The 15,366-nt window shown below is 45.0% G+C and overlaps 1 protein-coding gene across 1 annotated transcript in view; it reads right to left on the bottom strand.

Moving 5' to 3' along the window:
- The window catches only part of Plekha2 (pleckstrin homology domain containing A2), a 69,867-nt gene that overhangs the window by 5,052 nt on the left and 49,449 nt on the right, over positions 1–15,366 (bottom strand). Inside the window, exons 6-11 of the mRNA XM_090353891.1 lie at positions 12,286–12,426; positions 10,954–11,100; positions 10,667–10,735; positions 9,827–9,897; positions 6,650–6,713; positions 215–292 (exon numbers count right to left, since the gene is read on the bottom strand). Of these exons, the coding sequence (XP_090210017.1) occupies positions 215–292; positions 6,650–6,713; positions 9,827–9,897; positions 10,667–10,735; positions 10,954–11,100; positions 12,286–12,426 (570 nt within the window). The remainder of the gene's footprint in view (positions 1–214; positions 293–6,649; positions 6,714–9,826; positions 9,898–10,666; positions 10,736–10,953; positions 11,101–12,285; positions 12,427–15,366) is intronic.

Consider the following 15,366-nt stretch of genomic DNA (forward strand, 5'->3'; position numbering starts at 1 on the left):
ACCTCCTCTAACAACTCCCTCCCCAAAAAAGGAAAGAAAAAATGTATACCAAAATGAGTATATTTTTTTTAAGAGAGAAAAACAAGCTAGCTGGCCTGTAGCTTCAGCTGCATGGAAGGCGTGGGCTGTCTGCCTACATCACCAAATAAAACACTCGCTTAAGGAAAATTTATCTCTTAAGTCGACACTGGGCCTCTGAACGGAAGTGACTTACTCTGGGGTGGCACTTGAGGGCCTGGACAGCTGCCCCAATCTCCTTGATCCAGCTGTGCATGTCTTCAGGGCTGTCTGCCTGCAACACATCCATAGCACTTACACAGGCAGGTTTGGGAACTAGAATTTCAAGCTGCTGGCTCAAGTCGAAATTCATGAAATCACACCACTGGGGCTGGAAGGGATCTCAGAAATCAGAAGCTTGAGGACATTTGAGGATACTGTTTTCTTTTTTCCTTCCCTGCAATATCTTATTTGACACCCTATAAATAAAACAGCCTAAAGTGGAAAGTGGTTTGCTCTAAGCGTGGTCAGGGGCCTTGCGCCTCTCTCTTGTAGAAGTCCCCCTCTCCTCCAGAAGCCAGCTAATTAGTCCAGCCTCTTAGATTTACCGAAAAGAACATGCCGCCTGGAAGGCTCAAGGTTCATGGCTCATCCAGATTTGAGTTCTACTCCTTCTCAATGTAGTCATTTTTCTACTAGAACTAGCTGAACACAAGACCTCCACTTTTTAACTCCTTTCAACAGCTAACAGTTTAACAAAATGAATACCAGGAAGCTGGAACATGTGTTACACAATCGAGGAGGTTAGGGAAGAGGAAGACATGGAGCGAAGAAAGATGGGCAACTGCAGTCACAATATTCAGTGTGCATAGATGAAAATGGAGCCAAGTAACTTAAAAGGGCTGGAAGAAATGAAGAACAACCAAAGGGATGGGACTGACCAAGATGTATTGTATTTATAAATTATTACATTCAATGGAAATCTCTTTGTACTACCACTACTAACAAAAACAATTTTAAAAGAAAAGTATGGGATTGTAACCTCTGCACAACTACATCATTATTATCAACACCAAACTCCATTTTTTTTATTGTACTTTATTGTCAGGGTAATATATAGAGGGCTTAGAGTTACATTTGTCAGGTAGTGGCTACATTAGTTCTTGAACATTGATATCCCTTCTTATGTCAAATCCCACTTTTTTATTTTTTATTTTTATTTTTTTGTGAGTCAGCTCAAGGCCACCTCCCTACCTCTGGGCCTGGGCCGTTGTCCCTGAGCTCTTCAGCTCAAGTCTACCACCCTACCCCTTGAGCCACAGCCCCACTTCCCGTTTTCTAGTGATTAAATGGAGATAAGAGCCTTAGGGTCTTTAGTGCCCAAGCTGGTTTTGAACCACGATCCTCAGATCTCAGCCTCCTGAGATCTCATCTAGGATTATAGGCGTGAGCCACTGTGCCCGGCTCAAATCCCACTCTTTAAGGCCCAAATCCTTCTGCTACCCTCCCCAGGTATGTATGTCTTCACTAGGAAAATGATCTTTTCTCAAAGCATTGCCCAGATTTGTCCTGAAAATTCATCTAGGCCACAAGTATTACAGGCCTTGGGGAGAGCTAAGTAAGCTTGGGAATGTTCTGGACAAAAGTTGTGGAGTCAAAATATTTGCTCCTAGTAAAAACTCCCAATTCCAGCAGGGGGCAGCAGCAGCTCTGAAAAGAAAGGGAGGGCAATCAAGTGAATTGGCTGGGTAGGCATGGTTTTAGTCCAGTTCTGGGAAGCTCAAACCTTTTCTGAGGGCCTGCTTGAGGGTTCTACGTGGCAGCAGTTGGCAGCTACACAGGTAGGTACATGAAACTCTGACTTCCATACATTTCTATTTCTTCACATCTTGGTCACCTTGCTTGACTCTAACAGCTCCACACAAGCACCCAGCATGAGGCGAAGAAGGATGGCAGACTTGCAAGCCCCCATGTCTTCCTGCTATCCCTACAGAGCTCCGTCCCCCCTCACCTGCCTTGGTTAGATGACATTGAACAAAGCATGCAACAGGGCCACATGTATTGTGCCTGTTACCTGATTTACATTTTCTTCCCAGCTATTTGGCAATCTGTGTTCCAGAAACACAACCAGGATTAAGTCTCAAAGACCAAGGGACAGACTTGCTCTACAGGCAAACCACTGGGAGAATTAAATGGGTTCAATTAGATAAAACTTATTTGAAGAATGGTATGAGGCCTTGATCCCAGACATCAAAATTTAAATTCCAACACATTCATATATGTGTATATATTCTACACATACTCTCATATATAATTCAAAGAGTAAATGTTTGAATTGGGTAATTTCTTCCCATTAGAGACATGGAAAGAAACTATCATTTTATAGGAGCCACAATGTCCATTTCTATTTCTTAAGAACTGGGATCCAGTTGGAGGGCAGCAAAAATTCAATTAAAATTACTGTATGAGGGAGGGGAGGGGGGAGGAGGGAAATGGGAACAAAAACATAAGAAGGGATATCAATGTGTAATGCACCTTCTATCTGGCGAATATAACTGTAACCGCTCTATACCTTGAAATAAAAAAATTATTAAAAATATTGTATGAGGGGCCAGAAGTTTGGCCTAGTGGTAGAGTGCACGCACAAAGACCAGGGTTCAATTCCTCGGTACCACATATATAGGAAAAAAAGAGAAACCCCAAGCACAGTGCTAGGCCCTGACTTCAAGCCCAAGGATTGGCCAAAAAGTATTGTATGAAAATATCAAGGTTTGGGCTGGGAGTTTGGCCTAGTGGTAGAGTTCTTGCCTAGCATGCACATAGATTGAGGTTCCATTCCTCAGTACCACACACATAGAAAAAAGCCAGAAGTGGTGCTAAGGCTCAAGTGGTAGAGCTCTAGCCTTGAGAAAACCTAAGGACAGTGCTCAGGCCCTGAGCTCAAGCCCAGGACTGGCCAAAAAGAAAAAAGAAAAAAAAAAATCAAGGTTTATAGATGTAGGTGGCTTTCATGAATAGCCCATGCTTAGCTTTTAGCAAAATCTCAAAAAAAAAAAGTATCACAAGGAGGTGTCAGGAGCCAGAGGAAAAAGGCCTGTGAGCTCACCACATCCCGTGGAGACTTTCTAGGAGACTGAAAGTGCTGAATCTGGGTTGAACAGAAAGGTAATGCTCAATCCATACTTTCCTCTCTTTCTGGTGGGCTTTCCTGTATGTATTTTTTGATGCTTGGTTCCAAACAAAAGTGGGGATTCTGTCCTTTGATAGTAGTTTTTTGGTTTGGAGGCCCGTTTTCTGTGCCAGCACCATGACTTTGCTCAAGGCTAGTGCTTTACCACTTGATCCTTACCTCCACTCTAGCTTTTTGCTGGCTAACTGGAGATTACAGTCTCACAGGTTTGTTTGTTGTGGCTGACTTTGAATGCCAATGCTCAGATCTCAGTCTCCTAAGTAGCTAAAATTATAGGGGTGAGCCATTAACTCCCAGCCTGAGAGTAGTTTTTGATATGAGTAAAACAAGGTATTAAATGAAGTCATTTCAATCTGGGATATTACTGCAGTCCTTTACTAGGTATTCACTATCAGCTCAGTGTTATAATAAGTGCAGTGGTTTGAATCAATGAATTGTAGTGGCATCCAGTATCTCCCTCCAGTTACTGGCACTGACTTTCTCTAAATTGTTAGGCAATTCCCATTTCCTTCCTTCCTTCTTCCTCTACCCTCTTCCTAAGGACCAATCTAATCTTTAACACAGCCCTTCCATATAAATCGTACAGATTGCGCACATAGTTTCAGGTGATGCTATTTACCTTATAGTCTGAACTAAGGAGTAAATATCCACAGAGCTCTTGCCTGAAACTGACATTCACTTTTTTTTTTTTTTTTTTTTTTTTTGTGGGTCATGGGGCTTGAACTTGGCCTGTGCGCTGTCCCTGAGCTCTTCAGTTCAAGGCTATCGCCCTACCCTTGAGCCAAGCCCTACTTCCCATTTTCTAGAGGTTAACTGGAGATAAGTCTCAGGTCCTTTTGTGTCTGGGCTGTATTTGAATCCTGATCCTCAGATCTCAGCCTCCTGAGTAGCTAGGATTACAGGCGTGAACCACCATGCCCGGCTCTGATATTCACTTTTTAACATTCACTTGTTAATTTTCTCTCAAGTTACTCTTGTCCTGATCTAGCACACTAGTTCTGCAACTGGGTTTATATTAAGTCGACCATGCCAGTTTTCACTACTTGTTTTTGCTTCTTGGCAGTCCTGGGGCTTGAACTCAGGGCCTTAGAGCTGTCTCTGAGCTTATTAATTCAAGATTAGTGCTCTACCACTTAAGCCACAGCTCTACTTTTGGCTTTTCTGAGTTAACTGGAGAGAAGAATCTCACCAACTTTCCTGCCTCAGTCAGCTTTGAACCACAGCCCTCAGACCTCAGCATGCTGAGTAGCTAAGATTAGAGGTGTGACTCACTGGTGCCTGGCTACATTTCACCTTTTGATAACTAATTCTCCTCTTGATAAATTCTAGATTCTTGACCAGGGGTCTTCTCAAACTTCTTTCTGCCTCAGTCATGATCTTCTTAGTCTCATCCTCCCAAGTAGCTATTCTTATAGGCCCGGCGTCCTTTTCCTTTCTTGATCCATATTCCTCAACTCCTCAGGGAGCATATTTCTTTCTTTTCTTTTCTGCCAGTCTTGAACTTGGGGCTTGAACTCTGAGCATGGCTCTATCTCTGAGCTTCTTTTTGATCAATGTCAGCTAGCACTCTACCTCTTGAGCCATGGTACCACATCCAGCTTTTTCTGAGTAGTTTAATGGTGGGAAGAGTTTCACAGGCTTTCCTGCCTGGGTTTCAAATGGCAATCCTCAGATCTCAGCCCCCTCAGTAGCTAAGATTAGAGTTATGAGCCACTGGTGTCGGGCTGAGCTTGTTTCGTTCTTGTAGTACCTTTGGATTTATTTGCCACATCCCACATCCCGTGCTGAGATCACCTGATTGAAAATTTTGTTTCTATTTTCCAGGTACCAGTGGCTCACATCTCTAGTCCTAGCTACTTAGGAGGCTAAGATCCTAGGATTAAGGTTCAAAGCCATCCCAGCCAGGAAAGTCTGTAAGACTCCTATCTCCCTCCAATTAACAAACAAAAAAACAGAATTTGAGCTGTGATTCAAGTGTTAGAGCATTATTCTTGTACAGAAAAAAACAAACAAGGCCAGTAGAGTGCTCACCTAGCATACACGAAGCCCTGGGTTCAATTCCTCAGAATCACATACTCACAAAAGGCTGGAAGTGGTGGTGTGGCTCAAGTGGCAGAACGCTAGCCTTGAGCAAAGTGTCGAAGGATAGTACCCAGGCCCTGAGTCCAAGCCCCAGGACTGGCAAAAAACAAACAAACAAAACAATCTCAGGGACAGTACACCTAGGCCCCTGAATTCAAGCCCCAGGGCCAGCACCAAAAAGAAAAGAAAGAAAAGAATATTTACTGTACGCAATGAAGTGCTAGGTCATTCACCCATTGTTACAGTACCACAACCCCTGCACACTCCCTCTACTTCATCCAGACATTTCTCCCTAACCTACTATTTCATGGTCTAACTTCCTGTACACTTATCCAGAACATTCTCTTAGGTTCAGGATCAGTTCTGCTTAACATGGTGTCCAAACCCAAGATAAAATGTCCAGCACTCCAGGGACATGTACAAATACAAGAACTAGAGATTCTTCTACAGTTTGAACTTAAAATGGAATGGCTATGCGGAGTACCTAGCTTTAATACCACTGTCCAGCTCCCAGGTCTTCCCGCTGCCATCTCTTCTGGAGAGTATGTACTTGTCTGAAGAAATGTGGCCTACAGATGACTGAATGCCAGCGTGTCTGCTGGACTCAGGTGGAAGAATGTAAGATGTACCATGGGTCTTTCTGAAGGAAGGCATTTAGTGGGGAGCAGAGAGAATAAGAGTTGCTCTGAAACCTCAAAGGCTCCAATTGCACAGCCAGCTTTTAAGTCAGCATCCTGCTTATCTACTTGAATGCTAGAAATCCCACATCATCATGACTCTAGGGACTTCAACACTCTTTGGCTAGCTGGGAAGTCTGGACTGGGACCTGGCCCTGAACCTCTAGGCCCTGCTGGGAAAATCTGCTTGGCTAGAAGGGATTGAGAGAACTCCTAGGGTGGGTTTGGGGGTGTGGAGGACGGGGAACTCCTGAGAGTTGAATGGCCCAAAGTCCAAACAATGGCTTTCTGTGCAGCTGGCTGAGCACCTGCTCCTGCACAGGGCCCTCGGTGAGTCTGCGCTTCTGCACCCAGAAATGTCCCAAAACAGGCAAGACTTATAAATATCCCCTGGAGCAGAAGTGAAATCAGCCACCACTTCTCCTTTTCTCTGCTTAGCTGAGGCCTCCTAGCTGGCGGCAGCTGCTGCTGCACATGGGGCCTCTCCAGTCCCATCGCTGACCTGTCTCGTATTATTTTATGGTTGGGAAGTTTTGGGCAAACATCCTGTTTAGAATAAAACAGGACTAAGACTCTCAGAGGCTAAATTTACTGCCGAGAAATGTCAAGTGAAAGAAAAGAGAGAGCAAGGGGATAGGTAAAGGGGTTACTAGGTGTCCATTCTGAAATGGAAACCTGAGTTCTCTCAAGGTGTTCATTTTACCTGTACGTAGAATGTCCTGGAGCTGGTTATGATTTCAAACAGGTTGTCCCTCATTAGGAGATCACTAGGCAAGAAAAGAAAATATTAATTACCCTGCATGCTGATGGAGCACCCTTACACTTGATTGGTCTTAAGTCCCAGCCCCAGCCCCTCTACCATATAAAAGAGGGTGGGGGCGTCTGGGTCATTCACCCTTCAGCCTCTCCCTCAAAAACTCTCTAGGGGGGTCCTCCCGATGCCCATCCTGGATGGCTCAGGAAGTGTATGCCACCCTGATGAATCCCACCACATACACTGCGCTATACCTCCATTCTAACAAATCTCCTGCCTCTCTCCTTCCTTCCCTCCTTTCTCTCCTTGCTTCCTTTCTTCCTCTTCTCTTTCTCCTTTACCCTCCCTCCCTCTCTTCTTCCCTCCTCCCCCTTTCATCTTCCCTCCTTCCTCCTCTCCTCTTTTCTGCTTCCTTCATCTTCTTCTCTCCCTCTTTCTTTCCCTTCTCCCTGCCTCCCTCTCCCTGTCTCCCTCTCCCTCTCCCTCTTTCCCTCCTGGTCTCTCTTCCTCAGACATTCTCTTTTACAGTTAAGGAAACTGAGACCCCCAACACTTGAAATGACATGTATGGTCACAGTGCCAGGGATTAATGCCCACTTCTGACTCCAGAGTTTGCCTTTACTAAATTCACTATCATTTGCATCTCCATTTCTAAAACCTTCCTTCACCCAAGCAGCAGTCCCACCCGCTTTGCTGCACTCCGGCTCCTGGCCTTACTGTACTGACCGGGGAGACAAGGAGCTTATGAGGAAAGGAAGGTGAGAGGAGACTGGTTTAGGTTTTTCTTCAGGGACTGGGGATGTAGCTCAATGGGAAAGCACAGTCATAGTATCAGCTTCAATAAAAACAGCTTCAAATATGGTGGGAGTTTTGGAAAAGAAGTTCTGACTTCTGCAAGGCAGAGGGTGAGTAGCTGAGGTTGAGAGACAAATTCAAATCAGCCCCAACTGTTAACAGTGTTAAATGCCTGCCACCTGTATCTAATCACTGTGGGACTATATAAGGAGTAAGATTTTTTTTTTTTTTGGCCAGTCCTGGGTTTGAGCTCAGGGCCTGAGCACTGTCCTTGGACTTTCTCAAGGCCAGAGCACTACCACTTGAGCCTCAGCACCACTTCCGGCTTTTTTTCTATGTATGTGGTACCGAGGAATCGAACCCGGGTCTTCGTGCATGCTAGGCAAGCACTTTAACCACTAGGCCAATCTCCCGGCCCAAGGAGTAAGATTTTAATTGGCCCCAAGTACTGGTAGTTCATGCCTGTAATCTTAGCTACTCAGGAGGTTACGATCTGAGGATCATGGTTCAATGAAAAAAAAAACAGGAAGGGAAGCACACCTGGGCCAAATTCCAACTCTACTAAGAGAAGGCATTTGGGATATGTTTTATAAACTCTGTTAGCCTTTGCCACCCCAAGTGAAAACATGAAAATGAAAATGCATCCTTTGAACTGTTCCCAAGAAGGCACGGAAGGTATTTAAAATAATGTGGGTCACTTAAATTCCACCTCACTATGTTTGTGTGCATGTGCTGGTACTGAGGCTTGAAATCTTGACCCGTGCATTGTCCTTTAGCGTTTTCACTCAAGATTGGCACTCTTCCACTTGAGTCACACCTCCACTTCTGGGTTTGTGCTGATTAATTGGAGGTATGAATCTCATGAGCTTTCCTGCCTGGTTTAGCTTTGAACTGTGGATCTCACATGTCAGCATCCTGAGTAGAAAGGATTTCTATTTCATCACCTATTGTTAGTACTTTCTCAACTTCTGAACAGAGATGGTTCTTTTCAGCCTAACTTCCTACTTACTATTCGTGTATAGGCAATGTCATCACATAATCTACTGCGGAAGAGGTGGAACAAAATGGGCAGGAAATCCCCCTCCTTCTCATACCAGTATCCACACTCGATGATGTTACTTTTCAATTCACTTCGGACATCATTTCAATTCAAATGTTCATTAGCCAGGAGTCCTGACTCCCCTGACTGGGTTCTAAACTGGCTAAAGTCTTTCAGGCCTAGAGGCTGATAAACCTAGGATTTCCTTCCTTGCTGGCCTCATCTCACTAAACCCTTTAACTTAAAAGTTCTGACTCTGAGCAGAATAGGCATTTGGAAAGTTTGAGGCTCTCATGGAATTGAATCCTACCTTGGCTGCCCAGTCTTTCCCAATATGCTCAAGTGGCCTCTTCTCCACACTGGTCCTACAAAGTCATAACAATCAAGGGCCTAGTTGTGCCTGATTTTCCATCTATCCAGTCCCTCTGAGGCCATATTTAGGCAAAGCTACTTTCATGAATTTGTGTTGTCCCTGGGACCTTCCCCAGCCTTCTGTACTTTGCAATTGTCATATGCAATTCTCATATTGTCAGTTGTCATATGCAAGTCTTTGTGGGATGTCAGCTCCAGCCTCCTTGGTCTGCACAATGCATTGTTATCAGGTAAGACTGTCTTGTACCTTTATGAGAGACGGACGCCTATTGGTAGCAGCTTCTCTGGTGATACACATGAGCTTTGCATATGTGTTCAAGATGAAGAGACACAGGCACACAGTCTCTAAAGATTACAAACTGGGTGAGGTGGGGCATGTCTATAATCCCAACACGTAGAAGGCTGAAGCAGGAGGACTGCGTAAGTTTGAACCCTGCATGAGCAACACAGTGAGATTCTGTCCCTTCTCTCCCCCCACAAAAAAGGAAAGAAAACAAAAGGAAAAGGAAAGGGTGAAAAATCCTTCAGATTGACAGTTGAAAGAGGACGTCTTCATGCCCAGCAGATCTTGGGGTCTAAAGTTCAGTTCTCAGAGCATCTGTATTTTCGCCTGCCAAGTCCCAAGCTCATGGTAGACACCATGGCACTTGGAAGGTAGCCATTTCCACTTCAAGACTACCTATTCTCCCTGTCCAATGATGAGAGCATTACGAAACACCCGAGTTTCAGTCTACGTTACCACATTTTTTTTTCTTTTTCCCTCAAGAAATGATTTATGAGGCTCATGGCCTAGAGAGCCAGAAGGGGTTTCAATGTGTTCTTAGCCCTGGTCAGCATGGATGCTGACAGACCAGACACCAGGCTCCCATCACTTGCTCAGAAGAGTAGGAAACAGGAGCCAAAGAAGCAGAGACAATTACCCAGACTTGACCAGACACTCGTGGGTCTTAAGAACATCCTTGAGAAAGATAGTGCGCAGAGGTTCTCGGTCCTGGTAAGAAAAAGCAAAACAGAAAGATGAGTATGTCCTATCACCCAGTGACCTGAGTAGCTGACCATCCCCTCTCACAAATGCTTGGCTGAACCCTGATTGCCAAACAACCTGGTCTCAAAATAATCATTAAGAAAAAAAAATGGGTTAGGAGTTTGGCCTAGTGGTAGAGTGCTTGCCTAGCATGCAGGAAGACCCAAGATTGATTCTTGTGATTGTACCACATACATAGAAAAAGGCCAGAAGTGGTGCTGTGGCTCAGGTGGTAGAGTTCTAGCCTTGAAAAAGCCCAAGGACAGTGCTCAGGCCCTGAGTTCAAGGCCCAGGACTGCCAGGGGCCAGTGGCTCATGCCTGTAACTCTACTCAGGAGACTGAAATCTGAGGATCACAGTTCAGAGTCCTTGAGACTCATATGTCCAATTAACTACCAGAAAACCGGAAGTGGCACTGTGACTCAGGTGGTAGAGTGCTATCCTTGAGCTGAAGAGCTCAGGAACAGTGCCCAGGCCCAGAGTTCAAGCCCCATGACTGACAAAAAAGAAAATAAGAAAAAAAACAACTTTAAGATGTTTCTATGGTTCTGACCATAGAGCCAATCACTGCACAGAGATCAGGACTGAGGTCTCATTACTGCCTTGTAAAGAATTCCATGTACGAGGGAGGGAGGGGAGAGCGAGGGATGGGGAAGACCCACATACGCAGTCTCATTCATCCAGGCCTCTCCTTGCTTCTCTGACCTCCCAGAAGAGCCTCTATGCCTCTACCCACCTGTTCACACTTGAAGTAGCAGATGGTAAAGTCATCCAGAGCAAAAAAGCGACGCTTCCAGCTCTTTCGCTGAAATGACAAATGAAGAGCAAGCCATTAGGCAGAGGCCCGGTATCACAGAAGCTGTACTGAGACTGATCCCTGGGACCTGGCCCCATAGATGCTGATCTCCTACGGTCATCAGAGGCATCGTATCAGGATTGATACCTTGCAGAGGTGGACACCCAATCTCCTCCACTCCCTTCTGCAACATCCATGCCACTGGCTCCAGCCCATAGGACACTTACCACATTCCCTTGTTTCACACAGTAGCCACTCTTAATGAGGGGAGGCCCGGTGGAAGCTCGGCAGCCTGACGTGGGGATATAACTCTGAGACCTCCGAAGGATGGCATGGGACCCTGGCTCACATCCCTCCTGCCCATCTCCACCATTCTACAAGAGAACAACATGAGAGTTAGTGCCTCTCCCACCCCTGAGCAGCCATGGCTGCATGGCCTCTGGTCTCTTTGATATTGTGTCAATCAAGGAAGAATTAAACATTGGCTTTGTCCTGGTCAGGCACTCCACCCAGTATTTTCGTAGCATGAAAGCTGGAGTGTTGGGTGGATCCAGGAAAGAAAATACAGATCAGAAGATGGTACAGTGGTATAGGGGATGGTTTGTTTCTAGCCATGCTTTCTAACTCAGTCCATTTCCCATCGATTTTTTTTGTCGGTTGTAGGGCTTGAACTCGAGGCCTGGGCACTGTTCCTGAGCTCTTCAGCTCAAGGCTAGCACTCTACCACTTGAGCCACAGCGCCACTTCCTGTTTTCTGGTGGTTAATTGGAGATAAGAGTCTAACTTTCACGCTAGGCTGGCTTTGAACTGGGATCCTCAGATCTTGGCCTCCTGAATAGTTAGGATTACAGACGTGAGCCACCAGTGCCCAGTCCCACTGATTTCTTTATTGTTCTATTCTGCTTCATTTTTATATTGGTCCTGAGGCTTGAACTCATGGCCTCTTTTATTTTATTTTATTTTTTTTGCCAGTCCTGGGGCTTGAACTCAGGGCCTGAGCATTGTCCTTGGACTTTCTCAAGGCTAGAGCTCTACCACTTGAGCTGCGGCACCACTTTTGGCTTTTTCTATGTACATGGCATCAAACCTGGTCTTTGTGCATGCTAGGCAAGCACTCTACCACTAGGCCAAACTGTCAGCACCCTGTTTTCTTTTTACTCAAGGTTGATGCTCTACCACTTGAGCTCTACCTTTGGCTTTTTGCTAGGGAACTGGAAAACTTTCCTGCACTGATTTAGAACTTGGATCTCCAAGTTAGCCTCCTCAGTAGCTAAGAGTAGAAGTGTGAGATATCTGTGCCCAGCACTCCACAGGTTTTACCGATGCTCATCCCCTGACTCCTAAGCAGAACAAAATACAGGGACTACACAGCCTAAAGATGCAGTGACCTCAATTTCTGCTCTGCCATCTCCCCTCCACACATCCCACATACACAGTGAATTTTCCTGATGGTTTCTGCTGCACTAGCTCCCTATCCACCTACTGAACTACCACTGGCAAACCAGTCACTTCCATGCCCTCACCATGCCCACCCCAGGCAGCCCCACTGGGCCCAGCACCTGGCTGATGGGGGTGTGGACCACCACCCCTCCGATGATCTCGGTCTTGTAGGCCACCTGTGGCTTCTTCTCTTGGGTGGGAGGAGCTGCTATACTTTTGAGAACCTCTGTAGTCAAAGGTAGGGTCCCGGCTTTGGGTACCTGGAAAGAATGCCAGCATGGTCAGTAGGGACTAGGAGACTCTGGAAAAGTAGAGCCACAAGTAAGATGGAAGTAGCAAGAAAAGTTCATGTATCAAATTACAAGAAGACTCTTCTCTTCCCCAAGCGCCTCCATCAATCTATTTCTGAATCCAAAGAAGTCTAGTCAACAACCACCCCAGTTGTCAATAACTATGTGTGTGTGCATGTACACGTGCGCACACACAATAGATTTACTCTCTATCAACTATAAGCCAGCATCTCGGTGGTGGCCAGAAACCAAAGATTAAATATTAAACAAAATAGACATGATTCCTGTCTCACACTACTAACGTGCTAACAAACAAGACTCAACAAAATGCCTAATGAAACAATCAGAATATTAAAGATGGTCCACAGTGAAAAGAAACTGAGAATGTAAAGCTGGGTGAGAGCCTGCTAGGCAAGTGAAACAGACTAAAATGCCTACAGGAGCGGGGCTGGGGTTGTAGCTCAGTGGCAGAATTCCTGCCCGGCAGCGGGGAGCCTGAGTTAATCCCCCGCACCACAAATACAATTCGTATGGTACAGGTAAAGTGTGCCTACTCTGAAAATCCCACTCTTGACATGTGGTATCTTCCTTTTCTCTTAATAAGGTCAATAGCCAGGTACAATACAAATGTGGTATAAAAATATGCTAGGGACTGGGGTACACGCCAATAATCCTAGCTACTCAGGGAATGAAATCTGAGACTCAGGGTATGAAGCCAGCCTGGAAAACAAAGTCCACAAGACTCTTTATCTCTAATGCACTTTCAAAAAGGCAAAAGTTGAGATGTGGTAGAGCAGTACCCTTGAGCAAAATAGCTAAGGGCCAATGTCAGGCCCTAAGTTCAAGCTCTGAGAGTTGGATATACATACAAAAAAAATTACCTTCAGGCTATGTGTATAAGGTACATACAAACATTAATATATTCTGTGTTTAGACTTGGGGCTCATCTCCAAGATTTCTTATTATGTATATGCAAATAAAAAAAAAAAAAGAAACCCTGAAATCTGGAATCCTTCTGATCCCAAGCACTGTGGATGGGGATTCTCAACCTGCATAGGGACAGACTAAGGGATATAAGAGCACTAGAACCTGGGGTATAAAGGTCTTGACTTTGGGGGCCAGAAGTTTGGCCTAGTGGTTAAAGTGCTTGCCTAGCATGCATGAAGACCCAGGTTCGATTGCTCGGTACCACATGTAGAAAAAAGCCGGAAGTGGTGCTGAGGCTCAAGTGGTAGAGCTCTATCTAGCCTTGAGAAAGTCCAAGGACAGTGCTCAGGCCCTGAGCTCAAGTCCAGGACTGGCAAAAAACAAAAACAAAAAAGGTCTTGACTTTGTACCGATGGAGTGATCTTAGCATAACATTCCACCTTGATAAGTCTAAACCATCTGTGTTAGCCAGCTTTTCATTACTGTAAGGAGACACCCGGGACAATTAACTTAATAAAGAAAAAAATTATTTTGGCTTATGGTTTCAGAAGTTTTAAAATACAGTGAATTGAGTCTGTTGCAGGCTTGAGTCAAGCCTGTGGGATGAGTCGCAGAGGAAGATGCTGATCTCATGGAGGCTGAAGTGAAAAAGCCAGACAAGAAGGGGCCAGACTCTCACTATCCCTTACAAACACCTAATTCATCCTTCCACAGGCCCCAGAATTTTTATAATCAGCTGAAAACCCCAGGCCAAAGGCCTCCAACTAGCAGACTACACCAATGGATTCTTCAATTCATTTAAGTTTTTCAGCTAAGCAGAAGTCCTCTCATTACACAGGAAATCCAGCCTTTCATTTGCCACAGTCCCCAAATTTGTTCCACTACCCTCCTATCTGTTGTCATATTTCCTCACCCTTGCCCCTTCGTTTATATTAAAGCCTGAAATGGGTGACATCTCGCATTTTTTTTCAGAGAAAAAAAGAGGCCAGTCAATTGCCGAAAGCTATCATTAATAACTAAGCAGACTAGACTTGACTCCCAGCCAGTTCAAAAGAACACACCTTTTCTTTCCTTATCCCAGGAAATGAACCATAGGCCTCATCAGAAAAGCTGAAGTCCCAGGATTCACTCTTTGAAGAGCTGAGCACTATTAAAATCAAGAGGCTGAGGCAGGAGGTCAAGAGTTCTAGGCAAACCTAAACCTCTCTCCATACTCTTTCTCCATACTCTCTCCTCCCCCATATAAAAGAACTCAATCACTGACAGAGAATAAAATCTACACAATTTAGTGTCCCCTGTGTGCAAAGTATGAAAGATCCTGTAATTGCCTTAGGCCCCTGAAAGGAAATAAGATCCTTTCTCCATAGTGTGTGGTGTGTGGCGTCTGTGGGGAGAAAGGACCTTTACCACCATTTCTACAAGCCAAGCAAGAAATTTCTTCCTGACAGTCTGAGGGATGTAGCACTTAACCATCCTTTGGCCCTGTATCCTTGTACTTCATTACCTCTAACATTCATGCTAGTTTATTAAGTGGGCATGAGTACAGATGAGGTAAACTCAAGCCATTAAATTCAGAATTTGCCATAAGGGTGCCTGATTCTTTTTTTGCTATTACTAACCTACTGAGCCATCCCCCTCTTTTTTTTTCTGTCAGTTGTGGGACTTGAATTCTGGGCCTTGGCATTGTCCCTGTGCTCTTCAGCTCAAGGCTACCACCCCAACCCTTGAGCCACAGCACCACTTCTGGTTTTCTAGTGGTTAATTGCAGATAAGAGTCTCACTGACTTTAGTGCCCGGGCTGCCTTTGAACCTCAATCCTCAGATCTCAGCCTCTTGAGTAGCTAGGATTACAGGTGTGAGCCACTGTGCCTGGCTTATTTTTTATTTTCTATGTCAGGTTTTTGCAAGAAAAATTTGAAGGAATGTTGATTTTTGCTGGAGTGGGTAGTGAAATCATCACAACAGAACAGCAAAATTTTCCCC

Source organism: Megascapheus bottae, chromosome 20 (genome assembly GCF_031878675.1).
Source record: "Megascapheus bottae isolate mThoBot1 chromosome 20, mThoBot2.hap1, whole genome shotgun sequence".
Lineage (NCBI taxonomy): Eukaryota > Metazoa > Chordata > Mammalia > Rodentia > Geomyidae > Megascapheus > Megascapheus bottae.